The 22,478-nt window shown below is 44.4% G+C and overlaps 1 protein-coding gene across 6 annotated transcripts in view; it reads left to right on the top strand.

The window, feature by feature from the left end:
- LOC119173630 (glutamate receptor ionotropic, kainate 2-like) overlaps positions 1 to 22,478 on the top strand; it is a 295,577-nt gene that overhangs the window by 88,791 nt on the left and 184,308 nt on the right. For 4 of the 6 annotated variants that reach the window (XM_075896184.1, XM_075896185.1, XM_075896183.1 and 1 more), the window contains exon 2: positions 15,665 to 15,883. The exons of the other annotated variants lie outside the window; for them this stretch is intronic. In XM_075896184.1, the coding sequence (XP_075752299.1) occupies positions 15,665 to 15,883 (219 nt within the window). The remainder of the gene's footprint in view (positions 1 to 15,664; positions 15,884 to 22,478) is intronic. 6 annotated transcript variants of the gene reach the window in all.

Genomic DNA, 22,478 nt, shown 5'->3' with positions numbered 1-22,478 from the left:
AGGCTTCGAAAGTTTTATAAGCAAGCATAGTGAGAAATTATTCCGACTTTTACACTGCTCTACCGTAGGCTATTTGTCAAATAAAGGCCTTTAAACTAGGCAGAAAAACGTTTTGAGGTAAATTTTGAGAATTTTTATTGAAAATATAAACTGCACAGACAATTAAAATATACTTTAACGTAAGTTCCAGTACGCCTATATGTAGCCAAAGAAAATTTAGGCACGTAGATTTATCATGTTTTGTGTGAGTAATCGCCAAATTCGAAAAAAGCAGCAGAGCAGGTACTCGTGGCATTCCACTTGTCCATCAATAATTTACTGTGTTTCAAAAAATATTTTACAGCAAAACCAATGGCGGGTCTCTTCTTTCCACTGATCAGGGAACATTACACAAAATTTTTTGGGAGAAATTTGAGAGGTCGACCAGCCATACTTTGTTCGATCGTACGTGCAATCACGCCCTTGAACTATCGGTAGGTTTGCGGCGAGTGAAATTTGGCCTGTGTGAGAATAAAAAACTACTCTACTTTTGTCCTTTTTTTCTTTTCTTTTAATATTGTTTCTTTTATTCTTCCTTCTTTCTTCTTTTCTTTCTTTCTTTCTTTGTTTCTCCATGCGCAGTTGTTCTGCCAAACTGCTCCCACGTGCTCAGCTGTGCCTAACTCAGGTCGCTACATGCACCGTGCCCCGTCGCGGTGTTCTATTGGCTAAGATACACGGCTGCTGACTCGCAGGTGACGGGATCGAATCTCAGCCATGGCAGCTGCATTTCCGATGGAAGCGGAAATATTGTAGGCCCGTGTGCTCAGACTTGGCTGCACGTTAAAAAACCCCAGGTGGTGAAAATTTCGGAAGCCCTCCACTACGGCGTCTCTCATAATCACATGGTGGTTTTGGGCCGTTAAACCCCACATATCAATCAAATCTAGATGCACCGACAACAGCCATTAGGTCACGCCCAAGAACCAGAAAAAACGTGGTAGTGTGAAATGACGTCAACAGAACATTAGATTGCCTTATCAGCAACGGGTGATCATCGGCGAGCCCACTGCCGAGAGAACATCAACTGCAGGATGTACATATACACAATTATTATGATGATATATAAGGTTTAATTGCGCAAAACTACCATATAATTATGAGAGGCGCCGTAGGGGATGGCTCCGGAAATTCTGATCATCTGGGGTACTTTAGCGTGCACCCAAACCACAAATACACAAATAAAAAGCACACCCTGGAGTTCCGCACTTCGGATGGCTGAGCGTGTCAGCGGGATTTTCGCATACAATTCTGCCACTGAAATTAGCTGGGTTATTAAACATTTTTTTGTTATGAAAAGTAGAACTTTATTAACAGAAAGCAAATAGATTTATGGTCCAAGAAATATAACGTTAGGTGGTACTACAAAGCAGCTGTTTCATATGAAGTTTACTTTATTGAGAAGTTGAAGAATAAAACAAAAAAAGTTGATGCGACATTCATCTTGTAAATCCACCCGCTCTGTTTTAATTTTGGTTTTTGTATTCTTTGCCGCCTAATATAGATTGTAGTTTGTCTTGCTGTAGTGTGATTTTCACCCTTGTTACACAGGCAAGTGAACCACAGTTACGGCCAACCATGGTTTACTGCACTCTACAAGCGTTAGCGCCAAGGAACTGTTCACCGATGTGAAAAAAAAATCACAGGATATCCTCGGAGTGATTGATGATGAGTGGGGCAAAGCGCTGGAGGATTTCATTGCTCAACCGTGAACCATCTGTGAATATCCCCCACTACATCATCGTAGACGGGACAAACACAACCTATGGTTCTTTAGCGCATACCTGGTTGCAAGTACAAGGTCAACTTGCATTTCGTATTAGCTACTTCTCAACTGTATTTGCCCTATGGTCAATTAAGTAGTGGATCGGAGAAGGGGCGTAGGGAGATGTTTGCAAGGACAAAGTAGTGGGCAGTTGGCAAAGGTGGAACTATAGGCGGCCATGTACATACATACTGGGCATGGACAGACCCACGCCTTTAGGAGCTTTGCCCCTAAATGTTCCTGAATCAAGGTTGCTAATTACACCTATATAGATACAGCCATTGCCTCGGTTATTAGCCAAAATAGGGTCACCACGCTCGGTTTTCGATAACTATGTTTAGAGGAATAACCATGGTTTCGCGCACAGTGTAGCGTAAGAAATCCACATTTGCATACACCAGTGGTTACGTTACCCGTTGTTTTTGATGCCTGTGTAACGCGTGTTTTTAGGTGAATGCAGCCCATACTGATTTTCACTTGAAGGTAAGACAAGCATGAATAAATTGCAGGTGGTGACGCGGAAACATTCTCTGCATTCTTATTGATGAAACAACGTAGTATCGATACAACATAAGAACACACCCATCCAAAAAGTGTGATAACGTCTTGGCCATTTATACGTTTCTCTTCCATTTCACGGCAAGAACTCCATCTTTGTTGCCATAATGCAAAGAGTAATCTTTAACTAAAAATTCGGGGTGAATGCAAGTTTGTAATTTTAACGCGTTACCTTATAGACCACGTTCAACTGGAGGTTGTGCGGGACAGCTGAAGAGAGCGCTTGAGTTGCGTGTCGATGATGTTCTTACATTTGCCAAGAGTTTTATTGGGTGTATGAAAAACAAGTTACTTCAATTCGTTCCCGGTAGTGCTTTGTAAGGGTGTCCATCCACACTTTGATAAATAAGTCATTGCTTAATAAACAAATAAAGAATTATGAACTACTGAATAAACATTTGTATAACAGATGAACAGGACATGATATCAGCAATCATTGATCAAGAATGTGTCTGGAGACAGTGCTTCAACGAAAGAACATCTTTTCGTCAGGCAAACATTAAAATTTGCCTTGTCATGGAAACGTTGCTTTCAGCACAAAATTGCTGTCATTTTCTTCTTGTTTAGCCCACACATTTCCTCGACCTTCTGTCTTAATTGGCACATGTGAAGAGGCACAGAGCCACAATTACGCACTTGTTACTTTTAAATGCGAAGCACTTCTTAGCAAACTTTGGCGACATTGAGCTTATCTATCTATCTATCTATCTATCTATCTATCTATCTATCTATCTATCTATCTATCTATCTATCTATCTATCTGTGTATCTATCTATCTATCTATCTGTCTATTTATCTATCTATCTATCTATCTAGCCGCTTACGTTAAGGTTCTCTCGAGGTCACGCCAATAACTTGGCGTGAACCAAAACTAGCATGGGAAAGCAGGATGATTTGACAAACACGATACGCTGGTCAATACATGAATAATGTCACAACTTCGTCTCGTACGTCGTCAAACACTTCTCGCCAGAGAGTGGCACATATCCATGGGTGGATATGTGAGGCTGCTATGCGGGTATGTGCCACAGGTGATTGACACTTAGTACCTACCCAGGAACAACGAGAACACACATGGGAAATTTGAATGCGTGAGCGTTAAGCATTACCCGACATCGGTAGCGTCTACCCACGAAACCATAGAAGAGATGTCAGGGTTGCAGCTAGAATCGCACTAGAGCATTCTGCGTGGCCATCAAGCATTCTACGACGGAGCTACGCCAGGTCTTAGGACTCCTTTTCAAATATACGCTAATCTTTGTGAAACGTCAATAGTGGTTGCAGTGCTGCCTGCTCAATTTTACGCACATTACATATGACCCCTTTGACGCAGCCGCCACGGCTGGTTAACGTCAATTGTGGTTAGGTGCCACGCGCTGAAGTTGACTTGTGTAGCAGTGTCTAAGTGCAGCATCTTCGTGAGCATCAGCGCTTCATACTAGCTTCTGGTGTTCCTAATACGCATGTTTGAGTAGGCGTCGTTGCGCAAGTACAACCAGCTGGTTATATAAACATCTGCAACTCTTTAATATATGTCGGTGCGTGCAACACTTTTACATAAATTTAGCGTCGGTTTATGATGTGTCGCTCAATAAAAATCATTCCATGGTCACCTTCCCATTGCATGCTTCGCATAACATTGATTCCTAGGTACGTGGGAGCTGTTGAAATCTTTGAGGTTGTGGGTTCCTTTTCGGTCGCGGTGGTCTCATATCAATTGATATGTGGGGTTTAACGTTCCAAAACCCAGGTCTCATATCAATTCAGGTGAAATGTTAAGGGCCTGCGTACAGTGCGATGTCAGTTTATGTTAAAGAACGCCGGCAGGTGAAAATTTTCAGAGCTATGCGCAAGGACGTTTATCATAATCATATCGTAATTTCGCGATGTTAAAAGTCAGAGAACACTGTTACTTTTTGTTAAGCAAGCAGATTCGCCTCAATGTGGCACAGACACTCCCTAAGCTCAATCCGCATTGCGTATTTTTGACACCTTGAGCTTGTATTTTGCAAATTTTTATTGATACCACAGACTTTGGTCTGCTTTGAGACAATCACAGAGGGAGCCTATTGTGAGCAGTTATCAGTTGTTAACTTATGTGCATCCACGCAGAACCTTGCTAAGTAGGAAACGGTATAGGTATTTCTCTCTTGGGTTCTTGTATTTTTTACCCATTCGAACTTCGATGTAATCTATCTATCTATCTATCTATCTATCTATCTATCTATCTATCTATCTATCTATCTATCTATCTATCTGTCTGTCTGTCTATCTGTCTACCTATCTATCTATCTATTGATCTATCTAATCGCTTAAGCCTAGGTGCTCTCATGATTACCCCCTACACTTGGGGCAAACGAAACAGTATAGGACGGTAAAAGTGTTTCACGAATACGACTCGCTAGACATGAGATGAATTATGTCACAATTAGGTCGCGCGAGTCGTCAAACCCTTTTTCAAAAAAGAGTGGCACACAGCCGGGAGGGTAGGTGCTACTACCTAGGAAGGAGCTACCGAGGAACGGTGAAAATAGACATGCACTATAAGGCAAAAGGGTGTTAAAAGGTTGTGTGGTTCGTCCTTTTGGGGACTGAGGGGGCTATCACAACTAATAATCCCTTTAGGTACTAACGGCACCAGGTCTAACAGTTTGTCTCCAGAAGGGACTAACATTTAGTCCTCATATTTACACCTTAGTGAGTAACCGTTAGTCCCACAGTCCGCCTCAAATGATTAACATTTAGTCCTCATATTCGCACCTTATAGAGCAACTGTTAATCCCCACATTTACACCTTACCGGGCAACCGTTAGTCCTCACAGTTGCACCTTGCCGGACAAACGGTTGATTCACTCGAGTACTCCAATCGGATGAACTTTTTGTCCCTAATTCAAACGTTGTTTTTTGTTTATTTTCCGCCAGGCCGAATACTTTTTTTGCCTGTTTTTCTGCGCAGTGACCAACAAATTCCCCAGAAAGGAACACGCAAAAAAGTAGTTAGCCACCTATGTGTAACTGCTTTCACAGTCTCGGCAATAACGAAAGACAAATGTGAGACATTGAAATCTTTTATTTTTCTACGTACACATGAAGCTTCCCCATTCTTTTAAGTGAATTCATGGTGAAGTGTACAAGTCCAGTCTCGTTGTCAAATGTTGTTCACTCCTTGGGGAGCTCCTCTGACTGAAGCGATAGACGACAGGCATTGCAGACGCCAGCGCATGCAGCCTTCTGCCTGTTGTGTTCCCACGGCTGCGCGTACAATAATATAGTAAAAATAGTTAGGCGCACGTCAGAGAAGATGAAGATGCACGCATATGACAAGTGCGCGCACGTTAATATAAAAACAAGCGTTCAAATATGACACACAAATAACTTTACCTTCACATCTCGCACAGTCCTTCTGAAGCTGCTCTGACGAAAGAGGTGCATGACGGGCCTCGCAGACGCCAGCGCACAGTCTTGAGAATGGTGATTGCCCACGGCTGCACAATAAGTATGCAAAATGGTGAGTCACACGTCACAAAGGATGAATACAAATGCGTATGAGAAATACGTGTAAGGTGAAATGAAAACGTATGTGAGATATGACATGCTAATAATTTCACCGTGATGTCACACATCGTCAAAGACTCATTTCGATCCCCGTAGCGCAACAGCTTAGGAGCGGCGGTCACAGTCACAACTCCGCGAACAACCGTGCCGCTAACAAGTCGGCGAGTCCTAAGCGAGTGACGTCGTTCAGCTCAAGCAAGCGAACGCGACACCAACATGGTACTGCACGCGGAGTGTCTGCCGCCAGCTAACTTCGAACAGGAGAGCGAGCGTATGCTTGGCCACCGCAACGAACAGCACCGAGCTGGTTTGGAGCTAGCGCCTAAGAAATTGACGGTAATGCGGCCCTTTTCCACAAATTCGAGTGAGTGCAGCGCGCAAACGCGAGTCCGCTGCCGCGGCCAACGGACGGCGCTGAGCTGCTTGCTATCGACTGAAGGGGAAGCCAATTGTAATGGCGACCAATTTTCAGTGAGTTCAGACGCTAGCGAAAGCCCCGCCAGCCCGTGCTGGTGCACTTACAGCGCGCGACATACTACAACCAAGCTCTATGAGAACCCGCAACGTGTTTTCGACGACTCCCAACACAGCGACGAGGTCTCAGCCCGACATCGTGAGCCCGGAGCTCATCGCGGCGGCGAAGACAGGCGAGCACTTTATGAGCCAGCGTACGAGAAGCCGACGGCAATGGCGGCCAATTCCCAGGCGGTCGCAAAGCACAGGCAAATTGCAGACACCGAAACTGACCTTCACGATGAATTTCGTGCATGCGATACATAACACAACGGAGCACGTTGCCGGCAAGCGCGATACTCATCGCACACGCGACAAGTAGAGTAGAATAAAGTTTGATAACCTACTTGCCTTAGAATCCAGCGCTGTTTTCTGCCCCAAGTTGGGCTGAAGTATATATCCGATTGGCCTGTTCTTCTCGGCCGCCATATTGGCCTTCCAAACTGTTGCTGTCGTGTGTTGGTTGTGACTATCTTGAATCCCGAGATATACAGCGCGGCGTGGTGATCTATCGAGGCTTGCTTCAGAGTTCATGGGTGCAGCGAAACGCTAAAGCAGCAGCCCACGCTCATCCAGGCGTACTACAAATAAGCACCACGTCGTAGTTCTTAGATCTTCGAATCTAGGCGGCCGTGGTCGAGCACTCCGAGCGCGCCGCTGTGCAACCACCACCGGCGAAATACGGGAAAAGGCTGAGCCAGAAGAGGAGGAGAAGGACATGTGTTCTGTGGAGAAGGGGGGCTCAACCTTACCAACGCTTTTCGCGCTGCCTGCAATGCCTGGGCGGTCCATAACTAGTGCAGACCGTGGTTTCGCGCCGCACGCTTCCCTCTGTGGTTGCTCCTCAATAGTCTATCTGTTCACCGCGTGTGCCTATTGGGCTACGTTACTCCTTTTTCGGGTAATTTTGCCTTAGAGTGTAGGCAGTTTTAACGCTTGATTGTTGGGGAAAGGCGCGCATCGACAACATTGGTCGAACGAATGCAAATAATAAACGTCATTGTCCCAGTAGGAATCAAACCCTAGCATCCTGCTCGCCAATCAAGTAATCTGCCTAATGGTTTGCTCACACTGGCAACTAGCAGCGGTCGCCCTACTATTTGCGACAGGTCGCAAAAAGTTGCGCAAACAGAACTTGTCACTGGTCGCAAACAGCGACTTGTCACCACCTTAATTGCAGGGCGTTTGGAACGGGTTTGTGTATCATGCCACGGCACCGAATAAAGACACCGCGTTCGAGACACGTTTGTGCTGCATTAGAGGCTGTAACAAGCGAAATTCAAGGACCGTTTCTGAATACCTACCACTCTCGGAAATTCTGCTCGTCGTCTCCGCGCAGCACGGAAACTATGCGGCTTGTATGGCCAGCCAACTTTCGAGAGCGAAGGGACGGTCGCACCCATCACTGGCTTTTTTATATGCGAAGCATTTCTTAGAAAACTTCGGCGACTTTGAGCGTATCTATCTATCTATCTATCTATCTATCTATCTATCTATCTATCTATCTATCTATCTATCTATCTATCTGTAACCTGAACTTGGCAACGTCTAACGTTAGTACCTTATCTAGGTAGGCAAGTCTAGCTGTACTATTCGAGGAGCTATAGGGTAATAAGTGGAATATAATAGGGCTCAGTGAGTTTAGGAGGACAGATGAGGCCTATACGGTGCTACAGAATGGGCAAGTCTTTAGCTATCGGGGCTTGGCTGACAGACGAGAACGGGGAGTGTAGTTTCTATTTCACAGAAACATAGCTGGCAACATAGAGAAATACTATAGCATTAATTTAGGGATGGTAGGTATCGAAAATAAACTCAATAAGATATACAATATGAAGGTGGTACAAGCTTACGCGCCTACATCCAGCAATGATGACCCTTCAGTTGAAAACTTCTACGTATACGTGGAATTGGCAAAGAGTAAGGTAAAAACACAGCATAATATACTGATGGGAGACTTTAATGCAAAGGTAGGGAAGAAGCAGGATGGAGACCAGGCAGCAGCTGATTATGGCATCGGTACTAGAAATTCTAGAGGAGATCTACTAGTAAAAATCGGAGAAGGCAATAGTTTATGGATTTTGAGTACCTTCGACCGAAAACGAGCAAACCATAAGTGGACATAGATGAGCCCTAATGGCGAAAATAAAAACGAAATAGACTTTATAATGAGTGCACACCCAGGCATCGTGCAGGATGAGGAAGTTGTTGGTAAGATAAGATGCAGTGACCATAGAAAGGTACGGTCTTGAATTCGCCCAGGCTTGAAGAAGGAATGACAGAAACTGATACGCAAGAAGCCAATCATTGAGCTAGATCTGAAAGGGGAAGTACAGGAATTCAGAGTCTCGCTTCAGAACAGCTACTGGGCTCTTATTGAGGAAAGCGACCTTAGTGTAGACAAAATGAATGATGATCTGCAAGTATCATTACGGAGTGTGCAGTAGAAGTTGGAGGCACGGTAGTTAGACAGGACTCTGGCAAGCTTTCCCAAGAAACGAAGGATCTCATTAAGAAGCGTCTAAGCATAAATGTCTCAAGTACAACAGACAAAATAGAACTGCCAGAGTTTTCGAACTTGATTATTAAGCGTGAGGTATCCGACGTAAGAAGGTATAACATGGAGAGGATTGAAGACGCTCTGAAAAACGGAGGAAGCGTCAAAGCAGTGAAAAGGAAACTTGGGATAGGCAAAAATTGGATGTATGCACTAAGGGACAAAGAAGGCGAAATAACAACCAATATGGGTAGGATACTTAAAAAGGCGCAGGAGTTTTACTGAGATCTGTACCGTAGCCGGGACAACCACAACCTCAATGCTATAGAAACTAGCAGTAACCCCACCAGTAATCATAGAAGAAGTCAGAAAAGCCTTGGAAAGCACGCAAACAGGCAAAGCTGCTAGTGCTGATCAGGTCACATCAGATCTGTTGAAATATGGAGGACAGATTGTGTTAGAAAAACTATCCAACCTGTTTACGAGGTGTCTTCTGACGGGAAGAGTACCAGAGTTTTGGAAGAATGTTAACATCATTCTAATACATAAGAAAAGACATCACAAGGACTTGAAGACTTACAGGTCGATCAGCATACTCTCTGTAGTATCCAAGCTATTTACAAAGGTAATTGCTAACAGAGTTAAGAAAAGATTAGAATTCACTCAACCCAAGGAACAAACAGGATTTCGAACAGGCTACTCAACAATCGACCACATTCATACAATCATTCAGGTAATAAAGAAATGCTCAGAATACAGCCAACCACTATACATAGCATTGAATGATAACGAGAAGGCGTTCGATTCAGTAGAAATATCAGGTGTCATGCAGACACTGCAGAATCAGGGCCTCGATGATGGATATATAATCATCCTGAAAGAAATATACAGGGGATCAATTGCTGCCATATTGCTTCATAAAGAAAGCAACAGAATGTTAATCAAGAAGGTTGTAAGGCAGGGGGAGAAAATCTCCTTAATGCTATTTACCGCGTGCTTACAGGAGGTGTTCAGAAGCCTAGAATGGGAACAGTTAGGGGAAAGAGTTAATGGGGAGTGCCTTAGTAACCTGTGCTTCACCGATGACATTGCATTGCCTTTGTCCTGCAGTGGACGTAGTCAGGCTGTTGATGATGATCTATCTATCTATCTATCTATCTATCTATCTATCTATCTATCTATCTATCTATCTATCTATCTATCTATCTGTATATCTATCTATCTATCTATCTATCTATCTATCTATCTATCTATCTATCTATCTATCTATCTATCTATCTATCTATCTGTCTGTCTATCTATCTATCTATCTATCTATCCGCCTACGACATTTAGATCTCCTGGCCATTGTGATAATGGCATCAATACCACAATACCAATCTTGGTATAGCATAACATGACTGTATGGAGACCATATTTGACTAGTCATAACATGAAAATCATGGCATGTTCGTCATCAATGTCATGATTTACATTTCATGGACCAACTCTTGCGGTGGTTTTGTTCACATGGCGTGTTGCAAAACTGGTATGGTATGACATGACTGCATGGCGAACACAAGCGACAGACCCTGACATGTAAATCATCTCATGCGTATCATGTAACAACATGACTACATGCCATGCTCATGATGCGCTAGCGGCCGTTTTGTTAGCGTCACATATACCAAATTTGGTATTACGGTACGCGAATGGATGACGAAGGTATGTGGCTGGTGGAAAGACGATAAATATGAGATACGTGTCATGTGTTAACATGACTACATGCTACGCTCATGATGCGCTCGTGGCCCTTTCGCTAGCTTCACATGTATCAAATTTGGTATTACGCGATGCGAACGGAAGAAATGGATAAATGACACATCCAAACATGATAATCATGACATGCGTGTGATGTAACAACATGAACAGAGCACAAGCAATCACTTACAGACAATTGCAGACACGTACATACATCACACCAACGACACTAAGCAGGATTAATCCGGACTTTTCCACTGCATGTCCACACTGTGGAAACGAGTATAACAATTTCGACCACATGCTCTGGTTGTGCCCTGCCAACGTGGGTACAGAATTTTCTGACCAGTCCTCCTGGGACTCCGCCCTTCGAAGCACAGAGCTCATCGCCCAGCTCAAGGCTGTCCAGAGGGCCCGGGCCGTCGCCGAGAGACTCTGTCTACCGGTCCCGACCTGGGTGGAGCCGCCGGATTGATGGCGGGGCTTTCGGCACCGCTTTCTTTCCTCTCAGGACCTTAATAAAGTTCATACTCACTCACTCACGCGATGCGAACGGTTGACATAAGTAAATAATACATCGAAACATAATAATGTCGACATGCTTGTCATGTAACAACATGACTACATGCCACACTGATAATGCGCTCGTGGCCGTTGCGCTAGCTTCACTAATGCCAAATTCGGTATTACGTGACGTCAATGGATGACGAAGGGATGTGACTGGTGCAAACACGATAATCATGAGATGCGTGTCATGTGAGAACATGACTACAAGCCACAGTCAATGGGCCAATACATTTCAACATGACGCGCTGCGCGTACTCGCCGGCGTTGATTTCGTTGTGTCACACCAGTGTTGCTACGCCACGTGCCGGTTCTGCCATATACTCGCAGGCGCGCGCGGCGCTGCGTCGCTTTGACGCATGCGCATTCTAGTGCGTCCTGCGTCCCTCCTTCACGAATAGAGGCAGAAGCAGTGTTGTGTGGATAACGCATCGTCAAGAAATATAGCATATCGCATTTCGTCGAACCGAGCTGACGGACGCCGGTCGCGCCAGCCGCGCCTGGTGTCAGACTAGAAGGCTCGCGTTTTGCGAACTTAGCGTCACTGTGCTCAGCGTGCGTGCGCGTCACCACTGCGTTGGAGTATATGAGATGCTTCATGATGTGCTCTTGGCCATTTGGCTAGCTCCACATGTACCAAATTTAGGTGTTACCTGATGTCAATGAATGACGAAATATATGACTGGTGTAAGCATGATAATAGTGATACACGTGTCATGTAAAAAGATCACAACATACCCCGTCTTGTGATACTAAATTTGATATCACATGACGTGATTTGATTGAATTGTGGGGTTTAACGTTCCAAAACCACTATTTGATTATAAGAGACGCCGTAGTGGAGGGCTCCGAAAATTTTGACCATCTGGGGTTCTTTAACTTGCACCCAAATCTGAGTACACGGGCCTACAACATTTCCGCCTCCATCAGAAATGCAGCCGCCCCAGCCGGGATTTGATCCCGCGACCTGCGGGTCAGCGGCCGAGTACCTTAGCCACTAGACCACCATGGCGGGGCACATGACGTGAATAAATGACGAAGGTAAAAGACACATTGAAACATGAAAATCACGACATAGAAACATGTAGGAGATCATTTACCTCTACCTTGTAACGTTGCGCTAATTTTAAAAGGACATATCAACCTTTCTCATTAGTGCTTCGCATATCATCGATTTCATTGCCCGTGGGATCTGCCAATTTTTTTCTTTGGAGGCGCTGCCAGTGCGCACACCATGGCATACTGTATCAGCGCCATGACATTTTTTTTTGTTCTTCGCTTGAATCGAACTCCTTGACGCTGCTGGACGTTTCTAGCAGCGTCAAGGAGTACGATGTGCGAGAACGGACGAAAACAATAAATGTGGCGCACTCGGTTTCCTCCGCTCTTTTAGCTGGCGGCGATCAGCTGATAAATGCCGGTTTTCAGAGTTCTCGCTGATAACGAGATGCGAACATGACTCTCTGGTTTTGCGACGTCCGGTGGCTCGCGTGCAGCCTCTGCCACTGTGAACATCAGTCAATTTTCGATCACCAGTCGCAAATGGTCGCCAGTCGCAAATCGCAAATGGTTGCGTGACCGCTACTAGTCGCTGGTGTGCACTGACCTCAATAATCACAACAGGTCTCGGAAGTATACCTTTCAAATAGACCTTAATATCCGGAAAACGCTCATTGTGGTTGCAGTGATGGCTTTAGTACTTTTTAAACATTACATAAGTAGTCATACAATGCAGCGTCTGTTTTAAATCAATTTTAGTAAGGTGTCATCCACTAGTGTTTATTTAGGCTGTAGTGTCCTGGGTCGGGACTCCTGCGAGCAGCTGCCCTTTATATAGGCTTGTACCACTGCTGGCATTACAAATATCACTGTTTCTGTTGGCATAACTACGCAACTCTAAACAACTGGTAATATAAAGCAAAAGCGGTTGTTTAGCGTATGTCTATGCGTGCATTTGTAGGCATTTTTAGCGCAACTTTGTACCGTTTCGCTCTATAAAAAGTAACTACACAGTCAGATTGCATGCACTTGCTTCGCATGAATTCGATTTCTAAGGTACGCGAGATTTACCGAAATTTTCGCCCTGCAACCCTTACCCGTGACGGGGTGTCATGCAGGATGAGCCAAGCTTCTCGGCCAGGTGAGTTTGCTCTGAGCTACCTCTACGGCTAGCATGACATGAATACTGTCTGGAGCGCATGATAGCAGCGTTGATAAATATGTATACAAAAACGCTTGTGGCCTTGAAAACGCATGTGGGGCATTTGCTGTAGTTATCAAGGAAACACCACGTGCGAACACGTCAGTGCAGCCACCCAGGCAACATTTTAATAGTGCAGCGACGTCAGCGTCCTTGTCGCGCTTCCTTTTTGCCAAGTCAACACGCGTCTCCCGCAGGCGTGTTCGTGGGCGCAAATCCTCTTTGGGGCTGGCACTTTCGTTCCACCTGCACCATGAAAATCTCCGCTCTCGAAGGCGGCAACGGTGCGCGTGCATGACACTTGTGCTATTCGTTTCAAATTTATCAAGTATAGCAGATAAATATAGGCACAGGTGGTCAGCAGGGGCGCTCGCATTATGGCGGCAACGCGCCTATGATTGGATACGTCATGAGCGTGACGAAACATTGTAGCCGCGTTGTGATATAACTTTTGCTTTTGCGAGCGCTTGAGCATAATCTGCGCGATAAAGCTGATAAACTTATCTTGCTGCTCGACGTGAGTACTGCTCCTCGGCATAAGCAAAAAGCGGTGGGTGCACCGGATCTTCGCCAAGGGCATCTGTCAATCGAACTGATTGACGCGTGAACTCGGATCCAAACTTGTTGATTCTGAGAAGGTCCAAGTTTTAACTCGTGACTGTCATGGTGACGATGACTTTCAAGCATTTCATGCGATGAATTTCAACGCTAATCAGCAGTTTCTTTGCATATAAAAGAGTTTTCTCAGCTTGCACTACTTGTGAAATAATACTAGGTAGTCAGAATTTCCGGAACCGTACATTGAGCCGTCTCTCATAATCTTATGATGGGTTTCGGACGTTAAACTCTACATATTAATAAATTATTATATTGCTACCTCTGCAAGGCTTGAGCCATCAAGGAGCTTGTGATAACCTGCAACTCCTTTCAGCTTTACAAGTTGGTCGTCTACTCATTTACTTGGTCGGCTTAGAAATGAAGACCACATCAGCTGTCTTAATTTTGATTGTACAAACTTACTAAGACCTAATGACTATTACACTATACTGTTTTGTCCTAATTCCTAAGGTTTCAACTACCATGCAATTATGCAAATGCAAATAAATTACAAATCGATATGAAATTGTAAACTTATTCACAAATAGTACAGTCCTACTCATTATCATATATTTGTAAGGGATAATTACTATACTTATACATAGCGTGCTATTATTAAGGTCGCGTTTATTAGCATGGTTCAGTTATCCCCACCCGAGTTTTACATGGCATCAATAGCATGGTCTTAATATGTGTCGTAACTATCTCGGCTTTGCCGTGAGTTGGCGTAGTTAGGTTGGTCGTTGTATGTCTTGGCCTATCAAGCCAAGCTTACTGTCCAGTCAAATAGCTAATTAGCCAGGCTTGAGCTGGGTTGCTGGCAGACGTTGGAGACGACGAGGGCACGCAGCGGCCGTCGTCGTCGCACCGGCTGAATGTTGTTGACCGTCCTCGATGCGATGCCGAGTTTCATTGTAACCAATGAAAGGCAGTGTGCTGGGGGGTGAATTTTACTTTTTTGTACTGTTGGCTTTTTAAAAAAGAGTGCCGCTGGATCTCGGAGAGATCCGGAGCTGATCCCGAGTTTCCCCAAGCTCGGGTAATTCTGCACAGTGCTCTTGGTGGCAAACAAGTTGAAATAACGCAAACGTCCCTGCCTTTCTTTTCACTCTTGCCCACTCTTGTTTGTGTACCTTCTTACTGAGGGTAGACAGCGCGAAAACTGGGCCAAGTAAAATGAACGCACATTGCAAACGCTGACAAACAACTGGGTATAAATTTGTTGCACCGGAAGTAGATAGCTCAAAACGGAAACAAGAAGAAAACCATCACGTGCACATAAAGCTGAATTGTAATAAGAATCTATCATGACTCAAAATGTTCCTTTTTTGCATTTTATCTTAATGTGCACGGAATTATGCTAATCTTCTTTCTATTTTGAGCTTTTTTATTTACTTGTGTTATAAAATTAGACACAGTTGTTCGTCAGCGATTGTATTTTGTGACCATTCTTTCGCTTTGCAATTTTTGCGCTGTTTCCCCTCAGTATCATAAATGAACTGGCCCTTCAAGGCACCCTTCTGAACTTTTCATATCTTTGAATTTCATAAGTATGCCACATCATTGCCTAAGAATAAAGAGACGATGGCTAGTCATCTTTCGGGTACATGATAGACTTTGCCTACTTTTTTTTCAGGCGTCGTGTACGACCAGTCCTGGTCATCGGAAGAAGCGAAGCTGCTTTCACAGGCACTAGACCGGGTCAATCTAAATGCAAGCGACGTAGGCGAAGACCTGCCCCAGCATAAAGAAAGTGGTGGTATTCAAGCGGTGAATGCGTGGCCTAGAGCCCCGCACTTGAGCCTAGCTGGCGTCAGACTGGAGGCGGGGGACATCCTCCGCTCTTTGAAGAAAGGTGAGGAGTCTGAGAAACTGATGCTCACCTCTAGTAAACAATAATGTATGTGCTGCCAACTGCGCGAGTGAAATATGAACGGTTTCACGATTGTAAATATTGAGAATTGATATTCATCGATACTAATATAAATATTTAGCAAAATGGTGAAGACAAAAGCACACGTACAATGAAGCATTGGCATTGTGGCTGCCAGGGTACCGAAGCAATGGTCTTCAGTGTAAGAATAGTTTGATAGATCATTCGAGTAGTGGGCTCACGCTGGCATTATTTAGCGGAAGAACCGTCTTTCTTGCTGAGTACAACTAGGATTCCGCAAACGCCTGGACAAATATTTGCACTCTATGGCGTCTGTCATATAGCAACTTTTGTGTACTTTAGGACGTCGAGAACTGAGCGCGGAGCACTGTACGTGTGACGAAAGCACGGAAGATGAAATTTCGAGCGTACGAGGTGGTGAATGTAGGTAGGCCAGGTGGAAGCAGGCCTACCTACATAGGCAGGCCTACCTACCTATCAAAACGTAGTAAGGTATTATTGCAACAGAGATGATATAATGGTGAACAATCGATAGTTATATGACGCGACGAGTTGTAGGCGAAGGTTATCAACGAAAGTGCGATGTTCTATTCGGTGCGGTCGCCAGATGCGCGCATGGAAAGCGTATCCCTCAGTGTGTGGTTGTGGCTTTCGGTAGGTTCTTCTGTCTAAGGATGGGAAGAAGTCGTAAAATTGCGTCGAGCAAGAGATCAAAGTATGTCGTAACCCACACAGAACAAGAAGCAGAATCTACGGTCCATGGGCAAGTGAGAAGGAGCGCCATGCTGAGGGATGAAGTAGGTAATAAAATCTGCAACATCCGTTGCGCAGCAAGTCTCTAGCGCTCGACTAATTGCATACCAAGTGTTATAATCCGTAAATACTGGAATCCATTTCATTCCCGGTGCCGAAGTTGAGAGGGGCCGTAGTAAAGTCAACCGTACTCGTTTAGGACTTCAATAGGCTGAAGGTGACCGGAAGGAAGAAACGTGGGCTTTTTTAATTGCTGGCATAGGTCACCCGCTGCATCGTAGCGGCGGACGGAACAATAAAAGCCTTTCTAGAATATCCGCCGCAGAACGCAGTCATAGGGTGCGGAGACACCTGAATATTCAGAAATTGGGGCGTTGTGAAGTTATTCCAGGATGTTTTTGCGCAGACGGCGTGAGAAGATACTAGCTAAATTTGTGCGTCAAAGAGAGTTGTAAGTTGCGGCAGAACAAAACGCTGTCATGAAGCAAGTTTTTATGGCCGAATGGACGACCGTCAATGATGGATAAAAACTCGGCGTTGTTCGTGCGACGTGTGCAGAAAGTCAGTAATGGCTAAGATGTTGGCATCTGCTTGCCGTTCAGTGTAATGCCGTGGGTGAACAGAGTGTCGAGGTAAACTGCCGGCATCGCTGTGCACTTTGCAAGACTTGTTCAGTACTAAGAACGTGTACTCCTGCAATCGTAATGTCTATCACCCGAATCTTCCTGTAGGTTCCTTAAGAGTTGACAGCCAGCAGATTACATATTAGTCTGTGATGACTGCGAACGAGCGTTTATATAGGTGCGGTCGGAATTTCGCGATAGCCCAGACGAGAATTATAAAATAGTTCTTTTCCGACTGCGAAAGAAGACGGCTAGCCTACACTGTTAAGCGGTTTCTGCCCTTCTGTATCTGAGCTCAAATGTCATAGCCATTCACGTCGGTGCGAAGCTTAGTTCCAGCGGTTAATTAAATGAGCCAAGGCAGGTGGTGATGTCAGCACTGGAATGAGCGACGCAAATACATGTTCTTGGTCCTCTATCCACAAAAAAGACCACTTCTTTTTGAGTATATCCTTCAGGGGCAGAGCTATTTCGACAATGTTGATAACAAAATGACGGAAGTATTAGCAAAGCCCCAAAAGCTGAGGCCTTCTTGTGTTAAGCTTGGAACCGAAAATTCGTGAACAGCGAGAACTTTCTCACGATCAGGTTGTACACCAGTAGCGTCGAAAAGTTGGCCAAGTAGTTTGATCTAGCGGTATTTGAGGGTGCACTGAGGGGCCTTAAGGTGGGCTTCAGCACAGTGAAAACGTCAAAAATAGTCAGCAGTTGTGGTAGATGACTGTCGAAGTTTTGCGAAAAAATACTGACATTCCCTGGACAGCGCGGTTGCGTCGGCTATTTAAAAGCACGGAGGAGAGGGTGCATCATGCGCTCAAACGTGGCAGGCCTACTGCACAACGCAAACGTCATGACCTTAAATTGATAACGGGCGTCGGGTATGATGAATGCTGTCTTCTCGCGGTCGCGGTCATTGACAGAAACTTGCCCGTATTCGTCTTGGTTATTAGATTGAGAGGAGGATAGTCGACACAGAATCACCTGCTGATGTCCTTTTTTTACCAAACACAAATGACGATACCCAACGACTTGCGGAAGGCTTCACGACTTCACTGTCGAGCATTTTGTCTAACTCGTTCTGTATAATATAGCGCTCTGAGTGAAACACATGGTATAAGGGCGTTCATGAAGGGGGCTGGTGTCGGCAGTTTCGATATGGTGGACTATCACACTCGTGCAGTCTAGGGGACGGTCGTCAATATCAAAAATGCCTAGGTATTAAAAGACAAGACCACGGAGTGCTCCAACAAATTTACGGCGAGAGTTTGTTCAACTTGAGAGGTTTTTGATTGACTGATATGTGGTGTTTCACGTTCCAAAACCACCATATGATTATGAGAGACGCCTTAATAGAGGGCTTCGCAAAACTCGACCACCTGGGGTTCTTTAGCGTGCACTTAAATCTGAGCACACGGGCCTACAACATTGCCACCTCCATCGAAATTGCAGCCGCCGAATCAGGGATTTGAACCCGCGACCTGCGGGTCAGCAACTGAGTACCTTAGCTACTATACCACCACGGTGTGGCCAACTTGAGAGGTGACACGAACGTGAAAGGTTTGGTGGAGGTTACTAGTGTTCCAATACCTCATACCTTCACCAAAAATATGTTACGGGAAGGATTTAATAAGGTAACGCCGGTCAGGTTAACAAAGTACACAAAATACAGGAACGCAGGACAACAAGGTAGCTGAGGCTCAGCCCCCCAACAAAAATTTCGAGATCTTCATTCCTTCAGTGTCATTTAGGAGCCCATGGCTGAGGTACCCATCTGTACCTGTGACATTCTAAGATGAGCACCATCTACTTGCTTTTTTCTGTACACTTCGATGTGATCAACCCCATTCCTACTCTCATTGTAACGAATTAAACGGAAAACGATTCGCACCGCCATTAAGTGGTATATATGGAATGTTACCCCCTTTATCCTCAGTAGACTGAACTTGCTGGCTACGGGAGGCTAAGAGTGGGGATACTACAAAGCTGTTGCAATCATGAAGTTATACCTAGCTTCTCGACAACTCCTCATTAAGGCCTCCTTTTGTTTTACCATTATGTTGGTGAACAGCCTTGATCACAAAGCTACAAGACAAATTTTAATGTATTTTCTTACCCTCAAAATCAATAATAGACCTTACCTAATTCTCCCAGAAAAAACAACCATTGTAGATAAATATTTATGTTGTGTTCCAACATTGTACTTCAAGTGAAACTTGACACTGTAAGCAGAACTTTCATAAGGAGTGAAACATTCTACCATTCTGCGCATTCTAAGCAATCAAAGTAGTCATGTTATTCAGCCGCTCAGTTTTAGGTCTTGATACACTTTCCTTTTATACAAGAGGAGTTAATATATGCATGTCTTTTTCACTGCCATCAATATGAACACTTAAAAAAGTAGACGATGATGATTTCAGCGCATTTTAGACATGCCTACTAGGTCTAAACTTTGCACTGTTTCAGAAAATTCACAGATGCATGCAAGATAACATTTTGATTAAAAGTTATAACGCAACGTAATACCATCAGAAGCAGTTTTAGTAGTAGCCCCGAGTTGATTTCATGCGATTAAGAACAAGCACTCTTTAAAACAACCCGCTTCACTGATACGACGGCATTGTTGAGTGCATATTACTGAAATGATGGGGCCGTTCTCGGTGTTGGCGTTCTTTGTTCGGAGCAAAAATCATGTTGTACTTCATCGAAAGCTCTAAAGATAAATGCAAATAAAGTATAAAATTTAACCCTCTTGTTCAAGGAAGAATCAAGTCCAAGCCATCTGCGAGGCAAGCAGGTGTGCTACTACCGAGCCACAGTATTGCTCTAAACAGCTGCACACGCAATAAAAACAATGAAAAACAATGTAGAAATGCGATGTAGTCGTGGGAGCCTCTTTAACGAATTTGATATTGCGTGGTAGAGGCGTAGAAGCGCCCTGGTAATAAAACATGTTAGTTGCGCAACGAGTGGATGTTGAAATCCCACTTATCGTAATGTTTTAAGACGAACTTGTTCGTAGTCATCAGCAAAAGCATCAGCAAGGTACACAGCTGCGTATGTTTGTGCGTCCTCCTCCAGATGCGTTCTATTCGCTGACTCGCAAAAGGAATGAGGGTGTAGTGGGCTCTTGACAATTATTGTTTTGGTAGGCATTCCAGGACACGTGAAGCCTTGCATGTTGTGCTATCACGCTCTGCTCTTGACGGCGATGTGAAGCATCCTCCAAGGTTTTTACAGTGAAGGCTGTTATGAGATCACAACTCGGGTCTCGCGCAGCACCGTAGTTGTCCGCCGCCGCGGGTACCCGTAACCACATCGCGTGAAGTGCGAAGAAATACTAGTACTAAAGACACAGTGGGGCTCGAACCCGGGTCTGCTGGGTGCCAGCCCGGTATTCTACCTCTGAGCTACGCTACTTTTTTTATGGTTTAATAAAGTATTTGCGCAATAAAGACAAATAAAGCGAACAAAAGTACAATCAAATCACGAAAATAAGCGCTCAAGCGTTACCCATAAACACTCAATAGCTAACACAGTGCGAGTTCCTCACATGGAGAGTTCTACAAATCCTGTTATGCAAACAAAAAAGGGGTGAGGTCAAACAGATCTCTAAGACGAAGTACCAGTCCGGTCTAAAGTCCAGCTCGTCGTAAATGTTTTTGAGGTGGATAGCCATTTAAATAAAGTGTGTGCTTGATGAGGTGGTGGGCTTTGCATTGCGGTCTTGCATTCGTGGCTTCCACAAGCTGTGCATACTCATCAGGAAAAACATGTCATATGGTACATCATCAAGCGCTGCTGGTAGAAGATAACGTATCGTGTGAGAATTATAGACGAAACGTTTTCTTAGTGCTCGCTGATGGACATCCCAAAAGAGTATGGCGTCTTTGCAGCTAACAAAGCAATGTTCAATCGTTTCCGGCACATCACATAGACGGCCGTTAACAGATGAAATGAAAATACACTTTCTTTTTAGCCATAAGTTTACCGCCAATGTTTCCAAGCGGAGTTTATAAAAGAATGTTTTTGAAGTCGGTAGAATGTACATTTTGCGCACTCGCTTCAACACGTCGTGGCGTGGAAGATTGGAGTACAGTGATCGGTACAATGGAGGTGGGAAGACAGTACTCAGTAGACCCTTATACAGCACCTTGCGCGATACTGTGTACAGGTATTCTCCAGAAAAGCGCGCTTTAAGGAACTAAACTACGAGGTAAACTTCCTGCATGAATCCCCACAAGCATGGGCGTCCGAAAGAGTATGACGAAACAATTAAATCTAGTAAGTAATCAACAAGTGTAACCTGCAAGAAGGAATGTATTACAGGATGGGAATTGTCTCAAAAAAAGAAGAATCTTGACAATATTTGTCATAGATAAAAGTATTTTAATCCTATACCACCCTCACTAAATGGCTTGAATATATTATCACGGTGCGTGGGCTCAAAAGTCGAAGACCATATGAAAGTAGCGAAAATCCTATGAAAGCGTCGTATATAGAATCTTGTGCAATTAATAAGTTGCAATACGTAGTAAAGCTTTGTTGCTAAAAAAGTATTCCAAGCTTCAGCTCTCCCAAAGATTGAAAGTCGATAGGGAACAAATGTCTGGGCCTGTCGTTCAAGCTTAGGGAGGCGTTCCTTCCAGTAATGCGCACTGAATCTATATGCATAAAATGGTACACCGAGGTATGTTGGAGGAGTTCTTTTCCAATTAATTCCTGCAAAATGGTTCGTTGTGCTACCCCACAAGACAAACCACAGTCCTAAACTTTTAAAGGCATTTAAACGAGCTCCTGATACTACGCCAAACTTTTCAATAGTATATACCACATTTTCGACACTTGGCTTATCTGTGCAAAAGAATGCGACATCGTCTGCATAAGCTAATACTTTAACCTCACTGCCTAATATACTGAAGCCACGAATGCAACAGGACTGTATTATGCTTAAGCACAGTGGCTCTAGATAAAGTGCAAATAGGAAAGGTGACATCGGGCATTGCTGTTTTACAGAAGAGCGAAAAGAAACAGTTGGAGAGTTGGCCAATAACTACCAGATGAGTTGAGCATTCATTATAGCATAGCTTAACGCCTTTAAGAACAACCTGGCGAACGTTAGCTTGTTCGAGAAGAGAAAGAAGAAGGAATGACGAACACGATCGAAAGCTTTTGCAATGTCT

This window comes from Rhipicephalus microplus, chromosome 5, assembly GCF_043290135.1.
Source record: "Rhipicephalus microplus isolate Deutch F79 chromosome 5, USDA_Rmic, whole genome shotgun sequence".
Taxonomy (NCBI): domain Eukaryota; kingdom Metazoa; phylum Arthropoda; class Arachnida; order Ixodida; family Ixodidae; genus Rhipicephalus; species Rhipicephalus microplus.
Note: the sequence above shows the minus strand (reverse complement) of the source record. Positions and strands in the feature narration are given on the sequence as shown.